Source organism: Macaca nemestrina, chromosome 3, assembly GCF_043159975.1.
Source record: "Macaca nemestrina isolate mMacNem1 chromosome 3, mMacNem.hap1, whole genome shotgun sequence".
Lineage (NCBI taxonomy): Eukaryota > Metazoa > Chordata > Mammalia > Primates > Cercopithecidae > Macaca > Macaca nemestrina.
Window position 1 is genome coordinate 161,283,069 of NC_092127.1, and position 22,353 is coordinate 161,305,421.

At 35.7% G+C, this 22,353-nt stretch overlaps 1 protein-coding gene across 3 annotated transcripts in view; it reads left to right on the forward strand.

Moving 5' to 3' along the window:
- LOC105487761 (ArfGAP with RhoGAP domain, ankyrin repeat and PH domain 2) overlaps positions 1 to 22,353 on the forward strand; it is a 181,612-nt gene that overhangs the window by 58,799 nt on the left and 100,460 nt on the right. For all 3 annotated transcript variants that reach the window (XR_011621380.1, XM_071093756.1, XM_071093757.1), the window contains 3 exons: positions 1,369 to 1,489; positions 10,855 to 11,033; positions 21,302 to 21,417. Coding sequence is in view for 2 of the 3 variants with exons in the window: in XM_071093756.1 (XP_070949857.1) it covers positions 1,369 to 1,489; positions 10,855 to 11,033; positions 21,302 to 21,417 (416 nt within the window). In the remaining variant the exon portion in view is untranslated. The remainder of the gene's footprint in view (positions 1 to 1,368; positions 1,490 to 10,854; positions 11,034 to 21,301; positions 21,418 to 22,353) is intronic.

Below are 22,353 nucleotides of genomic sequence, written 5' to 3' on the forward strand. Positions count from 1 at the left end.
AATGCCATGATGATATTGTGTATCTCCTTAAATAGCAGAAGAGGATATCCTTCCGGTAGAATTCCATGATGCTAATGATGACTGTCCCTTACCAATTGCTAAGGCAGGAGCTTATGGCTAGGAGAAATATTAAACTTAATACTTGCTTCCTGCATGGAATGGTTTGCTTTTTTTCCGAAACAGTTATATCTGGGACCTGCTCAAAAGTGTGGGTTCCAAGGATAATGCTGTGGAAGGGAAGAGAAAAAGAAATCCCTTAAGGATGTATCCAAACTCTTCTGATATTCCAGACCTTCTGCAATGTGGCTTGGTATACGTTATCAGTCTCCTGTCTTTTGACTCTACGTTGTTGTCCTCTTATTTCTCTGCTTTACGCCTCCATTATTCGGTCTTTTTGACCAGAATGCCTCCCACACACTTGTCTATCTGCTTAAAATTAAGGTTTTTTTAAAAGTCAGGTTTAAATACCACCATGTTTGTAAAGATATCCCTCACAGCCTTTAAGCAGAATTGAGATTTTCCATCTTTATACTTTTATATCCCTTAGTTTTTACTCAGTTTTAAACTCTTCTCTCATTGCATTAGCTGGCTTTTCATTTTGAGGCTCCTTGAAAGTATAAACACTCTAAATTTTCTTTCCAACACGAGACCCAGAAAATATCAAGAGTTGAAATTGTGCAGTAGTTATCACGACATGATTTTAGAGGGTCCAGGAAAATGAAGATGGATAAAAAGTTATCAAAGTACTAAGAATGGCCTTTTTTTAAAAACAAAATTTGTAATACTTATATGCTGTTTGGAAACAGATAAATCTGTCTTTTTTATTCTTTATTCGTTGGAGAGTAAACATTAAAATGATTCAGTGTGAGGTTGAGATGCTCGTCGTCAGAGCTTTGAGTAACATGGTTAATTTAGAAAACCCAGTATGTGTTTAAGGTATATTTTGGTTCCGAATATGTAACAGACTTGTTTTAAAATGGTTCAGTTACAGTACCTGTTGTGGCCAGCAGATGCCTGCAAACACCATAAAATCATATTGAGCAGATGGTTTTAAAGAACATGCTGCTGGTTTTTGGAACTCGGTATTGCTAGTCTAGTAGGATTGCTTGTATTTGATTCTTTCTCTTTTAATTCCAGATGAAGAGAAAGTTGAAAAGATATCTCACTTCAAAGAAGGGGACATTTAATAGTTTCTTTTCTTGGGTATTACTTGAGAGTATGAGTGGACGTATTACCTGTATGTCATTTAAAAAATTTGGATTGAAATTATAAAAGAGAAGCAGTTGTAAATAGCATGCCATTCCTTTTTGATAAGATCAAGAGAATTTCATTTTCATATGTTTTCTTTTTTTTTTCTAACCAATACAGGAGATGTATTCGAAAGGAATAATTCCCCTTTCTGCTATATCAACAGTACGAGTTCAAGGAGACAACAAATTTGAAGTTGTTACAACACAAAGAACTTTTGTTTTTAGAGTAGAAAAAGAAGGTAAGATTATTTTTTATCCCCATGAAATACTTACATTAATTTATGAGTAATCATATTAATAAATCAGTTAGGCTAGGAATGTCAAGAAACCTTTAAATATATTACTTTTTGATAACTTACATTTTAAAATTAATTTTTCAAATGCATAATGTTAAAACATAAATAAGTTGACAAGTTATTTGTTTTCTCTTTCATCAACAAATATTTAGTGAGAAGCTATTGTGTGCTGAGGACTCATACGTTCTGGGTATACAGTTGTGAAAAAAAAGTGGACAAAATTCTCTGCTTTCATGAAGCTAGCCTTTGAGATGTTGCAAATAATGCAAAATGGTTATTTGATACGCAAAAACAATTTTTCTAACTATTAGTTGGTTTTATGGACATTTATGGCAGGCTTTAGCTCAGTGACTCCCAACCTTTTTGCACCAGGGACTGGTTTCGTGGAAGACAGCTTTTCCGTGAACTGGTTGTGGCGAGATGGTTCCTGGACGATTGAAGCACATTACATTTATTGTGTGTTTTAATTCTATTATTTTTACATTGTATATAACGAAATAATTATACAACTCACCATAATGTAGAATCAGTGGGATCCCTGAGCTTGTTTTCTTGCAACTAGATGGCCCCGTCTAGGGGTGATGGGAGACAGTGACAGATCATCAGGCATTTCAGGCATTAGACTCTCATAAGGAGCACGCAGCCTAGATTCCCTGCACGCATATTTAACGGTAGGGTTTGTACTCCTGTGAGAATCTAATGCCCCCGGTGATCTGACAGGAGGTGGAGCTCAGGCAGTAATGCCAGTGGTGGGGAGTGGCTGTAGATGCAGATGAAGCTTCGCTGGCTTGCCTGCTGCTCACCTCCTGCTGTGTGGCCCTGTTCCTAACAGACCATGTAATGGTACCAGTCCATGGCCTGGGGTTTGGGGACCCCTGCTTTAGCTGACTGCACAGGCACAGTAATCATTCTATTGTAAATTTAGGAGCATCTTTTATATTTCTTGAATTCTTTTCATCTACATAATCTATGGGACACTTGATGGTAAAAGCTGATCCCAAAGATGGCATATGTTTTCTGGATTGAGTTTAAATGTGTATAGAGAAATCTTTTCTGAATTTTGTTTGAATAAGGGTGGGGGAGGAGCCAGAGAAGTTAAAAGTTCTCTGTTATGTATTTTATTTGATTATCGTAATATGTCATTACTATAAATTTACTAGTTTTAGTAATTTAGGTAATACCATCTCATTAAGAATTATGATTTTAACTTATAGACAACTTTTATTTAGGAATAGATATATAATTCAACCTGATTTTTAGAAGTACTTCTTTGTGCTTTAATTATTTAAATAATAATGGTATAGGAAATTGACTGAATATCTGATATGTGCCAGACATTTTGCTAATTCTTCATTTTCACAACAGTCTTATAATGTAGGTAGTATTACAATTATTATCCTTTATTTTTTTGAGACAGAGTTTCACTCTTGTTGCCCAGGCTTGAGTGCAATGGTGCAATCTCGGCTCACTGCAACCTCTGCCTCGCGGGTTCGAGCGATTGGTTCAGCCTCCCAAGTACCTGGGACTACAGGCATGCATCACCACGCCCAGTTAATATATTTTTTTTTGTATTTAGTAGAGACGGGGTTTCACCATGTTGGTCAGGTTGGTCTCAAATTCCCGACCTCAGGAGATCTGACCGCCTCGGCCTCCCAAAGTGCTGGGATTACAGGCATGAGCCATTGTGCCTGGCCATTATTATCCTATTTTTACAGATTAGAGTGTTCACCACTAGTTGGAAATGACTACAGTGTTAACTATTATGGGGCAACATTTTCTTTATTTTAAACTGCTAGATTCCTGGCATGTATGTCAGTGCATAGCACATAAAAAGCAGTCAGTAAATATTATATACCACTAAAACATTTCCATTGTTTCTTGGGGTACTCAATAAATGGGTACATTCCAGCAGGCCTTCACACTGGAGCAGCGTGGTTCAAACTGTGGATTACTGAGATCAACTTAGTGGTTTATGATGTCACCAGAAACACTCTCCCTCAATAAAAAGACAAACCCCAAACAGAAAATAATAAATATCAAAGTGCATTGCCTACAGTAGGTGTTATGTTGTGGAACATATCTATCTATGTACATAGTGTATAGATGTAGCATTAAAAAAAAGTTTCTTTCTTGGTTTTTAAAAATAATGTTGAACTAAAGCTAGAGTCCCAGAGTAGGGGTCAGCAAACTGATCTGTAGCCTTAATCTGGCTCAGTGCCTGTTTTTGTAAATGAAGTCTTGTTAGATAACAATCACTGTCATTCATTCATTTCTCATTCATTCTCACTCAGTGGTTATCACTGAGTAGTTGTGGCACAGACTGCGGCCAGTAAAGCCTAAAATGTTTACTATTTGATTTTTCAAAGAAAAGGTTTGCAAACCCCTGCCCTCAAGCATTTTACCTAGAATTACCTGTATGTATGAGGAGCCACTTTTTGTGAATTACTGTCTGAAATTCAGAAAATTTTCCACAGTCGTGATACTTGATATGGGACTTCCATTTGAAATCACAGTTTTTCTCTTACTGTATTTCTTGAAGAACGTGGCATTGCTTCTCTTGAATGACTATCCTGGCAGTCTTTCCTTATGGTTTGGTTTCCACCACCGTGAAAGTTAGCTGCCTGTTTCTTTGAGGTGCTTATCACCTTTCTCTTGGCCTCTCCAAATAAATTTCACATTGCTACATAGCCTGCATTTTAAGATAGACATACTAAATAAAGCTTCCAACTTGTATGAAAATCTGTTTAGCCATATTTACTAAGTTAAACAGACACGTTTTATTTAAGTAGAGTGTACCAACCCACACATGTTTAAAAGTTTCATGTTCACAATTGACAGATAAATCCTTCTGTGGTGTATAGTTCATCTTTGTTATATAAACTTAGGACAGTATAAAAATTTCATGAACTTCAGTATACATTTATTGTTTTAAAAATCAGTTGTAGGTCTTTAATTTTTGAAACCATAGACATATTGCTTCAGTGAAAACAGACTGTATACACATGGAATTAGTGAATGAGTTATTTTGATTGAAAGTTATTTTTACATAGTAACAACTCACAATTTTAAAGATAAATACGTGTAGCGGTGTGTGTACATATATATATGTATATGTATATGTTTATGTATCTGTATGTTTAGTATGGAACTTTCAACAGTATACTAAATATGTTCTATTAAGTGATCTTTTTTCCTTCCGTGTATACAAATGATTGATTATTTTTATTTTGTGGGAATTGGTAGATCAACTATAGTGGCTTAAGGACTTTGACTTAATGAACTTTAAGCTAAATTAAAGTCTGTTTTGACTGAGGGAAGAAGCAAAATCAAAGTTTAGAACAAAAAGGAAAAAGTTTTGTCATCTTAACAGATATGAATTCTTTATTTTTGGTGAAAAGGCTTTGACCTATCTATAATAGCTATTCTTTGTCTTCCCTGACCAGTGTTATTATTTCTAAACTGCTGCATCACCCCCTGGTGTTACTAAGACAGGATTATAGTTTGGAATCTTTTCCTCGCAAGTTTTCTAAGGCTTCCATTCCCCTCCCCCCTGTTTCCTAATGAAATATTGTTCTTCTCTTAGTTTCAAGTGAATTTTATTGAAATAATAACATTTAAAAAGAACACTTCCCCAAGTACAAAATTTGGTCTGACTGCTGTTGTTCTGAAGCAGAGTCACTGGAATTGGTCTGTGGGTCATAACAGCTATTGATCTCTCCAATCAGTCTGTATTCCTTTGCACCTGTAGTCACACATGGAGATATGATACTTCAAAACACTCGTGATGTTTTGAGTGCACAGTTCTCATGATTAGAAGAGAGCTTAAGAATTTTGAGTGGGCATTCCCTTTCCAAGGCCATTTTCAGAACTGGTGCTCACCTGCAGGCCCTATGCTTCTGTCCACCTTAGCAGATTCTAGACCCTGTGGCTGTCTCTCAATTCTGCTTTTAGACAACATCATACAGCCATCCAGTGGCAGCTCTGTTACTGATATGGAAAAGTCTTTGTTTTAATTTAAAAATTTTTAAGAAGAACATATAAATGCCCTCCTTAGTTGTTTTTGGCAAGCAGACTCTTACCTCTTTTGAAATCGTCAACATTTTTATAAGCAAGGCATGAAACATTTACTATCCCTTTACTTACTCACCCTCCTTAATCTCATTAATGATGATTTGCTAAGTGTTTCCTTTGAAGACTTCATGATATTCTGGAAGTTTCTGACATAATGTATTTCAGGAACTTGCTAGGACTCCAAATTCTGTTTAAAATATTCAATTGTGGGGCCCCAAGTCTGGTTTTGAAGGCAATCTCTTGGTTTTAGGGTGACTGATGTCAAATATGTATCTCCATCTCTGACCTCTTCCTGTACTCCACGGTCATATCCAGCAGCCTACTTGACATGTCAACATGGCTGCCTAGTAGCACCTCACACTTAATGTATCAAAATTCCCATTTCCACCTGCTCAACCAGACTTTCTCCCTTGTAATCTTCCTCATCTCAGCAAATAGAAGCCTCAGGTGCTTAGGCCATGAAGTGTGGAGTTATTCTTGAATCTTTTTCTTCTCACTTCACATCTAGTCCATCAGCAAATCTTGTCAGTTTGACTTAGAAAGTGTGTTTAGATGCTGACCAATTCTCAACAACTCCACTGCTATCAGGATTGTTTTAATCATCTCTCATGATCAACTGTTGTCATATTTTTCCTGTACTTGTCAGAGCAGTTATTCAGTAAGGAAGTCAAATCATGTCAGTTCACTTTACATGCTCCATGGATTCTGCATCTTTTTTTTTTTTTTTCCTCCTTTTGAAATGGAGTCTCGCTCTGTCATACAGGCTGGGGTGCAGTGGTGCGATTGCGGCTCACTGCAACGTCCACCTCCCAGGTTTAAGTGATTCTTCTACCTCAGCCTCCCAAGTAGCTGAGACTACAGGTGTGTGCCACCACGCCCAGCTAATTTTTTGTATTTTTAGTAGAGATAAGGTTTTCACCATGTTAGCCAGGATGGTCTCCATCACCTGACCTTGTGATCTGCCTGCCTTGGCCTTCCAAAGTTCTGGGATTACAGGAGTGAGCAACCGCGCCTAGCCGGTTTCTGCATCTTACTGAGAGTAAGAAGTACTTGTGATGTCCAAAAACCCCTGCATGATCTGGCCTTGGTCTTTCTGTCCTATCTTTTTCTGTTCCCTTTCTCCTGTACTATGGTTGGTTCACCTACAGAGGCCTTTTGTTCCTTGAATACACCAAATCTGCTGTTGTCTCAGGGCCTTGTTACATGTTCACCTTATCCTGGAATGCTCTTCCTCTGCCTGCTCCTCAGCTGGGACCTGCTTCTTTACTTCCTCTTCCTTTAGATTTTTGGTTAACCATCCCCTTATTCTGAGGCTTTTTATGTATCCTGTACAAAATAGCACTCCCTGGGCCCCTCATCTTGTGTATGTTACTAATTGCACTTGCCACTTTGTAATGTATATTTAAGTTTATATGGCCTTCCTCCTTTCACTAGTGTGTAAACTTCCAGGAGAGTAAGGTCATGGTCAGTCTTGTTCACTGTTCCATTCCTGGTATTCAGAATAGGTTTTGGAACATAGTAGGCTTAGTGAGTATTTGTACGAGTGAGTGGCTATCAATTTGAAGAACAATCCTTATGTGCACGCACTACTTCCTTCTCTGATATTGATCAGGAATTTCATTGAGGAAACTTTAGTTAGATCATACTATCATGTCAAAAATAAAGGTCCAGCTAAACTTTATTAGATAATGTTGTTGATGTTTTGCATGGCCCTTATGTTGTAATCTCTAGTGTAACCAATCCCTTGTTACTAAGGAGTATGCCTACTGCTAAACCCAGTAGTCCAGAGAATATTGTCTCGATTTTTCTTAAACCTCTTTTTTTATTATTATTGTTCTTATACTCTAAGCTGCCGTTCCTGAAACCATCAAGAACTGATTTGAGGTTTTAGGAATTTGCTATTTTATTTTATTTACATTCTAGCATAATCACAAAAAAATGGCAATTTCAACACTTACTCTTTGTGTTCTCCACTCCCTTTCTTTTTGTCCAGCCTGGAATGCTATTCTTAGAGCCAAGCCATATCTAGGTCAGAGCTTGTTTCCTGGAGAAATGGTGCTTAGCACAGTGCTAAGATCAAGATAGACACTCAATAGATATTTGTTATTGGAAAGAATAAAAAGTATCTTGGTTTGAAGAACAAGCAAAAGCTAGCACAGTATCTGACTTTGCCCTAGACTCTTGTCCAGCAGGAAATCATTATTTGGTTTGGAATGTTGTGACTTATGAAAGCATATTCCCCCATATCTCAGGATGCACACATTGTATGGCCGAATACAGATGACACTTGTAATCTATTTTATTGTGTTTGGATTATCTGTTCCATTGCTTCTTTCCATTGGCATGGGTAATTCAGAATAAACTGAATGTTACTATTAATTCCTGTTCTTCGTCATGATTGTTTACTTCCTTTTAGTAACTGAGGCCCTCAGGAGCTAGATAATTCTTCTAGGCTATGTGTTGAGATGCAGCCAAAGTAAGCTTAATTCCAACAGGTGCAATTGCCAGTTTTAAATTAATTCCTGAGAAACTGAAATATATGCTAGCAGTAATCTAAAAGCCATAGACACTTAGGCCCAACTCATTAAATTATGACCTACGTTTCAAACACAGTGGTTTATATGGATTAGCACAAATAAAGAAACAAACAACCATTATGTACCATTTACTCGGCAGGAATATCTTGTGTGAAACTAATGATCACAAGTAATAACCAAGTTAAGTGGAAGGTCTGTTGCTGTAACTGAAAATGTAATAAATTATTGTAGTGCAATCTGGATCTGTTTATGCAGATAGAAAAATGTAGAATAGCTGCTGCATATTGACATTGACTTAGCTACTTGAATATTTTAATGTCTTTTAGTTTAGGATGTATAACAATACTAGGGACATTTGATAAATATTTCATCCTGATATATTGCAACAAGCAGGAATTCCTTTTTTTTTTTTTTTTTTTTTTTTTTTTTGAGACAAAGTTTCACTCTTGTTGCCCAGGCTGGAGTGCAGTGGCACGATCTGGGCTTACTGCGATCTTAGTCTCCCGGGCTCAAGCGATTCTCATGCCTCAGCATCCCGAGTTGCTTGGCTTACAGGCACCTGCCACCATGCCCAGCTAATTTTCTGTGTGTGTTGTTAGTATAGACTGGGTTTCACCATGTTGGCTAGACTGGTCTTGAACTCCTGACCTCAAATGATCCTCCCCTCTTGGCTTCCCAGAGTGCTGGGATTACAGGTGTGGGACACCACACCCAGCTGTCAAGCACCAATTCCTGGAAGATTGTGTGACACTTGCAATAACGCACTATTGAATAAGTTTTTAAATAAACATTTTGACTTTGGTCATTAAAGACACAATCAAGTGTTTTTATTAGTTTTGAAGGTGAACAAGAACAATTATAATTGAAAAAGTAAGACTCATTATGAAATAACTGTGGAGTCATGTTTAAATATGAGTAAGTTTAATATGGTAACTTATTTCAATCCACAATTAAGTCACTGGGCAGACCTGTTTGAGAAGGATCTGAGAAACTGTCCCGTTTCCCAAACTGGGCCCTGCTTTCTCTTCTTCCTTCATCCTGTGAAAACTTTTACTACCTGTGATTCAGTATATTTTGCTTTATTTCCTTTTGCTTTGACAACTACTTCTCTCTATGTTCTGGTAGCCCAATTTCCAGCCTTATAGATATAGTTGTACCTCAAGGTTTGCCAGTTTCTTTCCCTTTTACACTTCATGTTTATTCATTTCCATGGGTCTTCTCATGTACAGGTTACTGTTGTTCACATAGTGCTATCAGTCTGCCTGGAGGCTCAAGGCACGGCACTGAAAACCTGAGGTTGTTCTGTTAACTAATTGGATTCTCCTTGTTTGCCTGGCCAATTTCTGATGCCACGTTACCTTTTATTCTAAGTAATTTGTTTTTCTTATCAACACCCATCATGTTTGTACAACTAATTTTTTTCACTCTCCTAAATGCCTTAATTCCTTGTAAGTCATTTTGTTTCCATTTTCACAGTATTTTAAGTCTCCGTTGCCTGGTTCCTGAGCTTCAGGCTTCCAGTGTGGTCTACCTGTCATTGTCTGTATTATCATAATGTCTTTTTATTGCTAAGAATGCTGAAATGGTTTTCCTTTGTAATAAAGACAACATTCCTAAACAGGCAGTATGAATTCTGTGGTTATATTCCCATTATTTCTGTGTGAGTTCAGAATTATAAATATATTCATTGATAAATTATCCCTGAATGGATGTTGGTTTTTCTGCCTTTGTTCTTATAGTAACCTCTGCTCAGAATCCTATTATCTTCCCTCTTCCAAATTCCAGTTTTGTCTTTTGAATTGCTCTTCATTCTCAAGATCTACCACATGTACCTCTTTTTTACCCCCACGGTTCCAAGAAAAGTTGTTCGAGAGTTAAAACATGTGATTCTGCTTATTTTAAAGCTAACTTGCTATATGACCTTCAGCAAATCACTTATCTCAATTGACTCATATATTATTTGATACCATTTATATGACATTTATACTACTGTGTTCCATTTTGTGTTCAAATCTTGTTTGACTTATAGCTTTAATTGCTCCTTGGAGACTAGATCGAATTCCTATGCCTGTAACACAGTGCACTGTTCATAATTGAAGGTCATTTAGTTTTGTGGAAGGAGTAGGAGAACCAAATTTTAATTTGCCAGGTGAAATGCTATTGTTAATTACTGTGTTGAGAGTGGAATGGGAAAGTGACACTGAAGCAGGTATACTCTAGAGTGGGTTCCAAATGATTGTTTGAAAGTAGGATTTTCGGGGTCTTTGAGTAACTGACTTGAAACATAAAAGCCGTTAATTGTTGGGTAGCAATATCACATTCTTCTATTAAAAGAAAATCTAATCTAATGAATGATCTAAAAGAGGGCTTCTCAGATATTAAAAGGGATAAGGAGCATCTGTAGTTCTTTTGAAAATACAGCCTGTGATTCATCAGGTCTGGAGTAGGGCCTGAGATTTTGCACTTCTAATAAACTCTCAGGTAAAGCCAGTGGAACTCATTTCACGAAAACTGGATAGTGTTACTCCTTTTCCCTCAAAGAATTGAGTCATTTGCTGTGTTTACAGTAACATTTAGATTGTAATTGTGGAAAGAATCTGTCACTTATGTGTTGCAAAGAGTGTGGATTTCTTCTTGACGTTTCTGTATCTATGTGACTTATATATGGATTTATGTGTTTTCTCCTGTCTTTATTTTCAGAGGAGAGAAATGACTGGATCAGCATACTATTAAATGCACTGAAATCACAATCCCTTACCTCACAGTCTCAAGGCATTGTTACACCTGAGAAATGTGGATATCTTGAATTGAGAGGCTATAAGGCAAAAATTTTTACTGTGTTAAGTGGAAACAGTGTGTGGCTTTGCAAAAACGAACAGGTGAGCTCTGTTATAGTCATTACAAATTGCTGCTATTTTATTGTAGTAACAACTATGTTTTGTTTGGAAGAATTATTAGTGATTTTACTTATAGAGTCTTGTTTTGGCATTGTGTACTCCACTAAATATACCGAAGAAATAGTGATTTTGTTGAAGTTTCTTGGTGTCTCCACCAGCAAGAAAGTACCTACATCAAACTTGAAACTGGACATCACCTTTTATGGTATTGAGGAAGTAAAATTATTGAAAATAAGTTTTGAAAAATATTATTTGGTTGAAATAACATTATACAACTACATGAGAGAACAATTAAGGACCAATGAGCCATTACAGCTGGTGATGAAATAGGACCCATTCTGCACCCTTTTATTTTTATGATAGATAATTGTAGGGTAAACACAGGTAACATATTTGCTTGAGTTTTCAGAATGTTGGTCTGTTTTATTTTGAGCAGATGTATGTGAGATAGATAGATAGATATATACACACACCCATATACATATACACACACATCTATGTAAGTACAAATTCAAGTGCACATACATACATACATCTACCTATACACACATATCGCATATACATAAATAAAATCAATTCAAATGACTGGTTTACTAAATTTGATTAATATCAGAGGACTCAATAGAGTATTTAAATGTTTTGATGAGTCTGATGGTAAACTAAAATTTTAACAAATCCTGTTAGCTTCATTTCATTCCGTAGACTTTTTTCTAACATTCCTTGTTTTTAATATGTATAATATATAATTCTTTACCCTTTTGTTGGAATACCTCCTTTTAAAATCTTTCAGCCTAGAATATATTAGATGCTTAATAATTGTGGAGTTGAACTGTGCACTTTAGTTAGCTGATCTATGATGAACTCATTTTATGATACCTTATTATGGGTTATAGTAAGTTGAAATATAAATGCCGACTATTTTTATAAGAAAAATAGGAATATCAAAACAAATAGTAGTTTCAGAACAATTAACTATAGGCATCCTCTGAACTTTAGTGTGAACTTACACATTGAATATTTTGGAGGAGAGGATATCTTAGCCAATTAACAGTTGAAGGCATCATTGAGCACTCTTGGCCTATTAATAATGTGAGTAGTTAGTATGTTTCTCAAGAATAGCTTAATAATGTGTACAAATTGAATATGAACATTTCAGTCTACAAAATAAGATGATTGCAACTTTTCTTATTGGAATGGAGGTTAAAAATGCATAATTTGCATGTATCAGTATGGAAGTTACTCTTCCAAATTAATTGAGGTATTCAGTTTACACTTGCATAGACCTGATAGCAAGATTTGATAGACTTGCATAGAGTTCATATGATTAATTTCATTGCTCACATTAAACTGTCTGAGTTTCTGTTATTCTCTAGGAATACGATAGATATTTTAAAAGTTTTATTAACACTTTCTGATTAGTGAAAATGTACATGAAATTATTGCTTCAGTATTAGGAATTGAATGTGAAAAGCATAATGAATACTATTTGCTGAGTACCAGGTACAATGGTAATTTGTAGACATTTCCTTTTAATCTTCACCACAAATATAGGAGGAAGACATTTTTTTGTCTATGTTTTGTAGATGAGGAAAATGAAGATTAAGTAATAGGTCTAGGAATTACAATTTATAATGCAGAGTTGAGTTTAAAACCGGAGCTGTATAACTCTAAGTCTACCTTCTTAACTGCTCTACAAACTGTCTTTTTAAAGTCTAGGTTGAAGAGAAATTTTCTGACTTGGGAACTTTTAGAAATTGCCTAAGGATTCTTTCACTGAATAATTTAGTTGTCCAGGAGTTTCAGGGTATGCTTTCAATAAACATTGTATGCCATGTCAGGCACACTAAAAATGATGGGTTTACTGAGAAGAAGGATACAAGTCTTGTCTTCCAAGAGGAAAAGTCAAGACCAGAACATATGATGGATGGTGAGTTCAGTGCAATAATAGGTTGTACAGGAGTTACAGAGAGGTGCAAAAAAAGGGCATCTAATGAAGTCAATGCATTAGCGGCATTTCTATGTTCATGAGTAATGAGTATATTCTTAAAAATTAAAGCATTAAGGCTGAACCCCTTTCCATCTTTTGATAAGTAAACATATTTTTATGCTTATATACAAGGTCTTTTCTATGCATTAACATATATATATATATATGCGTGCGCACACACACATCTTTAAATGTATACTATTTGTGTATGTGTGTGTGTGTTTAATTGCATTATATCGCATGGATTCAGGTCTTAAGGGACTTAATCTTTAGTCAGTCTTAAAGAACTAGTTGACTCAAGAATGAGCCAATAAGGAAGGCCGTCCACGTTCAGACCCTGGCATACCATTCCGTTTTCATCTGTTTTTGCATCCTGGTATATGTCTTTTTCCCCAGAGGAAAGTTGCCCATTGGTTTTCTCCCATGATGGAGCACATGTGAAAAACCTGGTGACATGCTGAGTAATGGGTCAGAGGGCTTTCTGCCAGTGAGGGCAACAACCTGTGTTTTAGGAAAAGCACTAAACAATCCTAAGATGGTTTGATTCAACTTCGAAAAGTTTTATACAGACACACACACAGAGTAATCTTGTGTATTTTTTTAAAGATGATGAAATGAATATATTTATCATAAAAATGTAAGTGATGTTAGATTTGAACCTCTATGTCTTAATTTGTGTTGGATTTTATTTAGTGACATGCAACAAAACTTAATTATTTTTATTTTAAAATGGGATTTATCGCCCACATAATAGCACGAATAGAATAAAAAAAAATGAAATTGACCTACACCACCCTAACATAGGAACTATTTTTATTTTTCTTGCCTCTGATTTATACATAATTTTACTAATTTACTTTGGCAGTTACTCCAGAGAGAGTAAACAGACAGTGGCTAGAGGTAGAAGGGTAGCTATTACAGCAAATGTTGAAGAGTTATTAAAGAGGAATCTCATTTATTGCAAAGAAGATTGGACTGGGAGGTTGCAGTTATGGGTTTTTATTCTTGTTCTACTATTAATTGGCTCAGGTAATTAAGTTAGTCTCTTTAGGTTTAAATGGCATCATGTGAAGAAGGGAGATGGATTACTATCTCTAAGGCCATTACTTAAGTTGCAAGTTAAAATTCAACATTTCTGAGCTCGTTTCAGATTTGTTAATTCACAATTTCTGGAAATGGGTTGTAGAATCTGAATTCACAAAAAGCACCACAGGTGGTTCTATAATGGATGAGCCAAAAAACACACATTATAAAATACTGCTCTCAGTTGTTTTCTTTAAAACAACTTAAAGCCTATCTTTAGACTTTAAGACGAAGTGGAAATAACTATGAAAAGATTTGTAAAATCATTTGTTAGGGTGGAAAATGGCATAGTAGAAACTGACACTCAGATTCTTTACCTAATTACCATGCTGCAAAACAGTGGGGTGCTAATATCACATAAATTAAATGTAATCCCTTTAATATTTAGCACCATTTCACAACTGCATTCTGCTTTAATTTTTGCACATTTTCTCCCATTCCTTACCTCTGCTTATGTTTTGGATGCCTGCAATGTGTTATAATATGACAGTTTTTTTCATATTATTATTTCAGCGTTGTATAAAATGACCTGTGTAAGTGGGTTTGTATAGGTTACACTATAGTGACCATGTTTCTGGATTCATTCATCCACGTGACACATGTAGGGGCATTTTCTCATTTCTGGGCACTGCTCTAGACATGAGGGGTACAGTGGTAACCCACAAGATCTCTGCTTTCTGGGCCTTCCTGTTGGGGTAATACATAGTGTTAAATAAATCAGTGAGGTTTCTGGTAACCTTCAATATGTAGCCTTGACTTCCTTTCTGATGATGATGATGATTATTATTATTGGCAAGAATTTCTATGACCCCTTCCTCAAGAGTAGTTTACATTGAAAATGCTACAGCTATGTGATAGGCATCTAGTTACATTATAACCTGAAAAGTGTGAGATTTATCATTTTTATATTCCCAAATCGACAGTGTGAATATTTACTTTATTCACTGCTGTGTCCTCAGGCAATAAGCTAGCACTCAGTAAACATAGGTAGGGTGAACTTGTTGAATTAATGATCAATTATAACTGTTTTTTTTGACAGGAGAGTTTTTTTCCCCCTCTAATTCTCTTTTAAAATGATTTTTTCTCAAATTGTCTCTTCATCTTCTTTGTCCATTTATTTATAGGGATCTTATGTCTTTCTTGCTAATTACTTTATGCTATTTATATAAGAGAGACATGAATCTTCATATTTTCTACAATTTTTTTCTGAACTATTTTGCTTTTCATTTGTCAGTTACTTTTTGTTTTGTAGAAATTTTGTTTCTGTAACTAAAGTGTTTTTTAATCAGTTCAAAGCTGATAGAGCTTCTGTATTCTGGAATAAAAATTATTTTGTAAATTATTTATCCTGAAATGATAGGGGTGTAGTGTGTAAGTCAGAATTTTTTAAAGTTTAAATAAGGTAATCAAATATGGACATATATTTACATATGTGAATTCTTAAATAAGTGGTATTGGTAGTTGAAAGGAATTTCTGCAAGTGGACATGAGGAAGATTTAAGACAACTGGCGTTGGTTTCCATTTGTTCTGTTGTCCTGTCAGCCAGTCTCCCTTCTTCTCTTGATACTTTTTTTTAATGTCATGTTAATATTAATGAATTCATTAAAACCAGATGTCTTACTTGGTGGGTTTGGTATCCTGCTGATAATTGTGGCATTGAGGTTTTAACTACATAAACTCACTTGATTAAACATTTTCAAATCAGGGTATAACAAGAGACTCATCCTCCCTCATTCCCCCCAACATAATGTTCCCTGGTGTTCTGGCATGGGAGTGAAACTCTAATAGAATTTAAATAGACCTCATAGGGCGACGGGTTGTGTGGCACAGAAAGGAGCAGCAGGATGGAGGTGGTGGCCTCAGATTCTCTGGGTTCTGTATCTGGCCAAACTCTGCATCTGGTGTTTCCCAGGAAAGCTGGTGCCAGTGTCATACAATGCCACATCTGTTTTCAACAAATGTTTAAGCACCGAGTTCTTAAATTCCTGGCATGGAAACCTGGCATCCAGTAATTCCAAAAATAGGTTTGAAATTTCAGCAGATTTGGGGTTAACAAACCTTTCCTTATTTTTCTGTTTAGGAGTCAGTTTTATATTTTGCTCTTTCACTGTGTAGTTTTAAAAATGTAGTTTTTACCAGGTTGTGTTGTTACAAATTCATATGAATAACCTATTTCAGTATCTTGGTATTTACCATTAATTCTATCTGAATGTTTAATATGGAATCATTGGTATGAATACTTTCTGTAATTATTAAAAAATGGAAATATTTATATTGAAGATAAATTCTTTTAGAACCCTCAAAAGAAAGAATTAAGTGGGTGTATCAGACCCTTAATTTATGTTGCTTTATTTACTCCTATAATAATATAATGTAAGGTAGACCTGACTATTTTCATAAATAAGGAAACTGAGGTCTACATAAACTAAATAACTTGCCAATGATCAAGCAGCCAGTAATTGGCTCAGCTTCGATTCTCCCTAGGTCTGACCTGCAGGGCCCACCTGGCCATTGTACTACCCTTACAGTGGCCAGATCTGCGAAGCCAAGCCTAGCCATTGTTACTTTAGTGGGATTCATGATTCTTGACATCCTACCTTCTATCACAGCAAATTCACTTTAAAATATTGCTTACTTCAGAATCTATTTTCAGCCTTCTACTTTCTATAATATTAAAACTCTACCCACTGAATTTTTGTGCTACTGTTTTTTTCAATCCAGTTTATAGCATTTTAAAAGTTGATAGTTTGGCTTATCCCTGGCTCATGCCTGTTTTTCAGAATAAGAATAAAGCTCACAATCAGATTGTTGTTAATGGGCAATTTATTTTTAATTTAGTTGAACATTTACCATTCACATTGCATTCTATTTTTAAAAATTTATGCCTGCTAGTTATTTTTGGACAGGACTTTTTTTTGTAATTAAGTTTTAAATAGATACTATGTTCAGTTGGCTTCAAATTCAAAAGGTATAAAATAAAAATAATAATAACAAAAGTTAGCTAGTCCTGTGTAGCACTTACTGCGTTCCAGGCATTCTTTTAAGCATTTTTATTGCATTAATTTAACCCTCACGGAAGTGATGCTGTAGGTACTACTGTTATCCCTATTTTGCAAATAAGTGAACAAGTGAGAGAGGAATACCCGAATAAGAAACCTGGTCTGGGTTTTTTCCTTTGGCCGGTTAAATGTCACAACCTTTGGAAGGCCTGTTAGGAAGATAACTGTCTCTTGTGGGTTGGATTCAGTATGCCTACCACCAGGCTTTTTTTTTTTTTTTTTTTTTTTAATAACACTTACTGCATTTTTGCATTTTTCTGTTATCTCATTTTTAGACCAAAAACTTCCCTAAGGCAGATACCCAGACTTATGCTTTTGTGCAGCCCAAGGACTAAGCACAGTTTCTGGCACAACTAGGTACTTACTAAGCACTGCTTTGCTTTGCCAGGACTATTTTCCCATGAACAAATGACTGTATCTGCTCTGCTTACTTCACAGAACTAGGAAATCAAACAAGAGTTCATAGCTGTTTGTAAACTTCAGAGCATGCACAAATAGATATTAAACCAGTTACAGAGTCCATGCTATATGTTTAATGAAGACGGATGCTTTTAACACCTCTGGACATTAACAGAGGGGTTGGCACCCAGCACAAATAGGATCTCAGCAATCCAAAGTGTCATCCTGTTCTGGCCGGCTTGTTTGAAATTGATAGTCTTAATTATTTCAAATGGTTTTTGTATATTCTGATTGCATGCATTCTACAGATGCAGATAAAATTGAGTCTTTTTGGTTTTCGTTTGTAGAGACAGGGTATCACTATGTTGCTCAGGCTGGTCTTGAACTTCCGGCTTCAAGCAATCCTCTCACCTGGGCCTCCCAAAGTGTTGGGATTAAGGTGTGAGCCACAGTGCCTGGTCAAAGAGAGGAGTATTTATGTCTTGACAGTTACATATTGCATACTTACACTGTCTAAACTAGTTGCATAATGGTTCTGCTATCTAAATCAGTGTTTCTTGGCATTGGCCACATATAAAAGCCATGAGGTTGTACTTTTGTTTTTGGAAATTAAACATTCTTAGGTTCTGCCCCCAGATTCATGGAATCAGGGTCTCTTGGTGGGAGGGAGAGATCACCATAGGTAATTTTTATGAGTATCTAGGGATGTTCTAAATACTGTCTAAATACTGTGAAAATAATGGCTTAATGTCCACAACTTTTAACAGAAAATGCAGTTGTTTCATATATGATAGCTCTCAAGAGCACCAACATTTACTTTGTTACTCTAATGTATATTTTATAGTCAGTTTATGCTGGTCAGTTCTGTACATACTCTAATTACTCAAAACCATATGGCCACAGCAAGCAGATGATAAGTAGGTGGTGCGGTGGCTCACGCATGCAAGCCCAGCACTTTGGGAGGCCAAGGCTGGCAGATCAGGAGGTCAGGAAATCGAGACCATCCTGGCCAACATGGTGAAACCCCGTCTCTACTGAAATACAAAAAAAGTTAGCTGGGCGTGGTGGCGCATTCCTGTAGTCCCAGCTACTTGGGAGGCTGAGGCAGGGGAATCGCTTGAACCTGGGAGGCTGAGGTTGCAGTGAGCTGAGATCGTGCCATTGCACTCTAGCCTGGGCAACAGAGCAAGACTCTGTCTCAAAAAAAAAAAAATCATCTTTGCCTTGTTTGGGAGAAATTTGGGGTGTTGACCAGCTAGCACTCCCTTATTTTAACAGAAAGTACAGCTTTACATGTAGACATTTTATGATTTGCTGCGGAGATGAGCAGCCATCTATTCATGCAGGAGCCTTGATGAGGCTCATCAGTTTCCATAAAAGGATGTCATTCTTACTATCTGCTAGTATGATGGTCAGAGTATTATGTGTGCCCTTAGTAACATACAGGACTAGCAGGCGAGGCCCCCATCAGAGAATATAACCTGGAGTGATCTGATACACAGTTTTTGTCAAATACCTCATTATGGAGAATTGTTTGAAGGACATGCAGTCCAAGTATTTATTCTAGAGTTTATTTATTTATTCTAAAGTTTATTCCGGTATCAAGGTGAGCCATCAAAAAGCTGTTTTAAAAATATCTTATCTTGCTACTCCTACCTTACTTAATTTCCTCACTTGTGAAAGAGAGCTTGAGTTCCCAATCACATGCATTGTGAGTTTATCCAATGGGTATGTGATCCAGCAGGAGCATAGCTGTGGATAATTAGGGAATTGAAAAAATTAATAATCAAGTATAACCCTGTGCCAATAGGCTGAAACTTATTAAAATGCAGCTGATTCGAAAAGCTTGATTTTCTTCCTTCCGTAGAGATCATGTTAAGTGCTATTTTTCATTAAGTGGGTTTAGTATACAAAGTGGAAGTGTGGCACTCCCATTCTGATTATTTTACAGCACTCAGCATTTTTCTGCGTATTTTCTTTTGTATCACTGATTTTCAGTTTCTGGCTAGTTTCCCCTAGTAAAGTGAGCCATTTGTTCTTTCATCAGAAAAAAAAAAAAAAAAATCAGTTGATGATTTGTTTTCTAAATGAGTCATTTCCTTATTCTAACTAAAAACCTTATGTATTAAAAATGTAAGAGAAGCTTTCCCACAATTTGCGTCTGGAAACTCTGGCTGCTTTTACAAGTTGGGGGGCATTTGTTATAGAATGATTTTTTTCCACTTACTTTATAAGTCGGGAACACATTAGTACTAAATGACAAAAACCTGAAGAAGAGCTTCACTGGATGGAGATTTGTTTGAACAAATCCTGTGGTGTAGGCAGTAAGAGTTGGTACTACCAGAAAACAGGGTTTTCCCTATTTTTGTCCTCACTTTGATGTCCTTAGAGCCTAAGAATTTGTCCTCAGTCTTCCCTTTTCTAGGACTGTGAAGTTCTAAAATGGCTTCTGTGCTTCTAGCAGTTACTTCCCCTGAAGATGGAAAGGCAAGAGCTGAAAGGCTTTCTTCTTCCAAGGCTGTTCGGCCCCTCCCCCTCCATTCTACCAGGAGTTGTTTAAATTTTATTGAAGGAAACTACAACACATGGTCACTTCTAAGTATAGGGGAGTGGAGAATATACTTCTTTTACTTTTGACATATATAGCAGGAGAGACAAAGAGAAGAGGCAGATGAGTGGCTTCTTTCTTCTTTTACAGTCTCTAACAAGTGTCCTTACTGAAAATGGGCCAGTATTTTTTTTTTTTTTTTGTATTTTGCCTTTAATATTGCTACTTTTCTTTAGTCATAATTTAGGAATTCAGAACACATTTAGTCTGAATTGATTCAAATAGGTCATTCTTTTTTTGATGTACATATTGTTTTGTAAAGTGTGGAGATTATTTAATTGATAAGTCACATTCTGAAATCCATATGGATAGATGATATATTGCAAACTTTAATGCTTTTAGAATGCAGAGTCTGTTGTAGCCTTTTGAACAATTTTGAATTTTCATGAGACAAGTTGAAAGTAGTAACTATAGATTTTGAACAAATGGCAGTTTTTATACCAAAGTAGCATTAGAGGAGTTTTTTAGGAATTTGATTGAAGGGAAATAAAAGCAATAAAATATTGGAAATGAGGTAAAATTGTATACCTCGTAAGACAAGTAATGCTTTTGTTTGAGAGTAAATGAGGAGAAAAATAATGACAAACAGCAGAGGTAATCTAAGATAGTAAAACAAGGAAAGAGCAATCAAACAGATTCGGCTCCAGATCTTTTCTACCACATACAAGTAGCTGCACTTTCCATGTAACCTTCTTCCATTGTGCCTCAGTTTTCCCATCTTTTTACATAACTAGTAATGATGCTAACCTCCTAGTATTATTTCCACCTAGGAAACTGCTTGACATATAATAAGAGGTAATGAGTATTCAGCTTCCTTTAATGAATGGATAAAGGTGAATATCGTGCCTACTTTCAAAAGCAGAGCATGTCTAGTTCAGTGTCTGTGGCCTAGTCAATGTATCTTTCACATCGAAGAAACCCCATATGCTATCAATAGGCTGGCTATAAAGCTTAAGATGGCCTAGTGCTAGTATGTATTGAGAGTGGTTACCTAAAGTGAGACAGATTTTGTAGTAAAATTTGGTAGAATTTATTGGAATTTAGAAAATATAATTATACTTTCAATTTTTTTTTTTGTTTCTTTATAGTTTTTTATGTTTTTCTCCAAACTAGGATTTTAAGAGTGGACTTGGTATTACCATAATTCCTATGAATGTAGCAAATGTAAAACAAGTGGACCGAACTGTGAAACAGTCTTTTGAAATAATCACTCCCTATAGGAGTTTCAGGTAAGCTATTTGTAAACATTTTGTGTTCGTACTTCTATAGGAAAGCTTGGGTGATCCACCTTTATGTTGTTCGTGGTGATTTTTCTCTTGTAGGCCATTTAAAGTTATCTTCCTGCTTTTCCATATTGTCTAATTCATTAGCCACTATATAAAAACACCTTGTAAAAGTGACCTGAATAATCACAAAACATGCAAAAATATTTATTTCATGAAATTTGAGTAATTTCTTAATACTTAATTTTCTTACTGGGCATGGTGTATGTTAATTTTTTGAAAACAAATATGTGATAATTTCCTTCTCATTTGGAAGAAATGAAATAAAAACATATTACATTGTCTTTAAGTTGTATTGCTATTTATCTTCTTTTAGCCTGATCAAATATAATCCCTCATTTAAAAATCAATTCCTAATTACATTTGTTCCATATGATTTCCTCCAGGGACTGCAGCTTCAAATGATACTAAATTTAATGAATCTCTTAGCACCTATTGATCCAAATATTTTAGCATTTTTTATATATCTTGTATTATGGTATTCTACTAACTGTATCATTATGACAATGAAACAGATAATTTAAAGTACTTAATATGTTTTAATAAACTAAAATGACTCCATAGTTTTAGTATACAGAAGAGGCATAAGTCAACATCTTTTGAGTTCAACTATATTAATTAGTTTGTTATAAATAATCACATCACAGAGTAGTGTGCAAGTCAGAGGCGATTGTTCTAGGCCTTTAAAGGACTAACAATTAGGAATTTCAAAGATACTATCAAGTGTGTTACTTATTTTGCCTGTTAAACTATATCCATTGCCTCAAATTTTGAGAAAGAAATGATTGCATAAAAATAACAAGCTTTATTTTTACATTTGCAGATTCTAGCCAAAACTAAAAATATAGATATTAATATATTGTCTGTGACAAATTTCTAGTA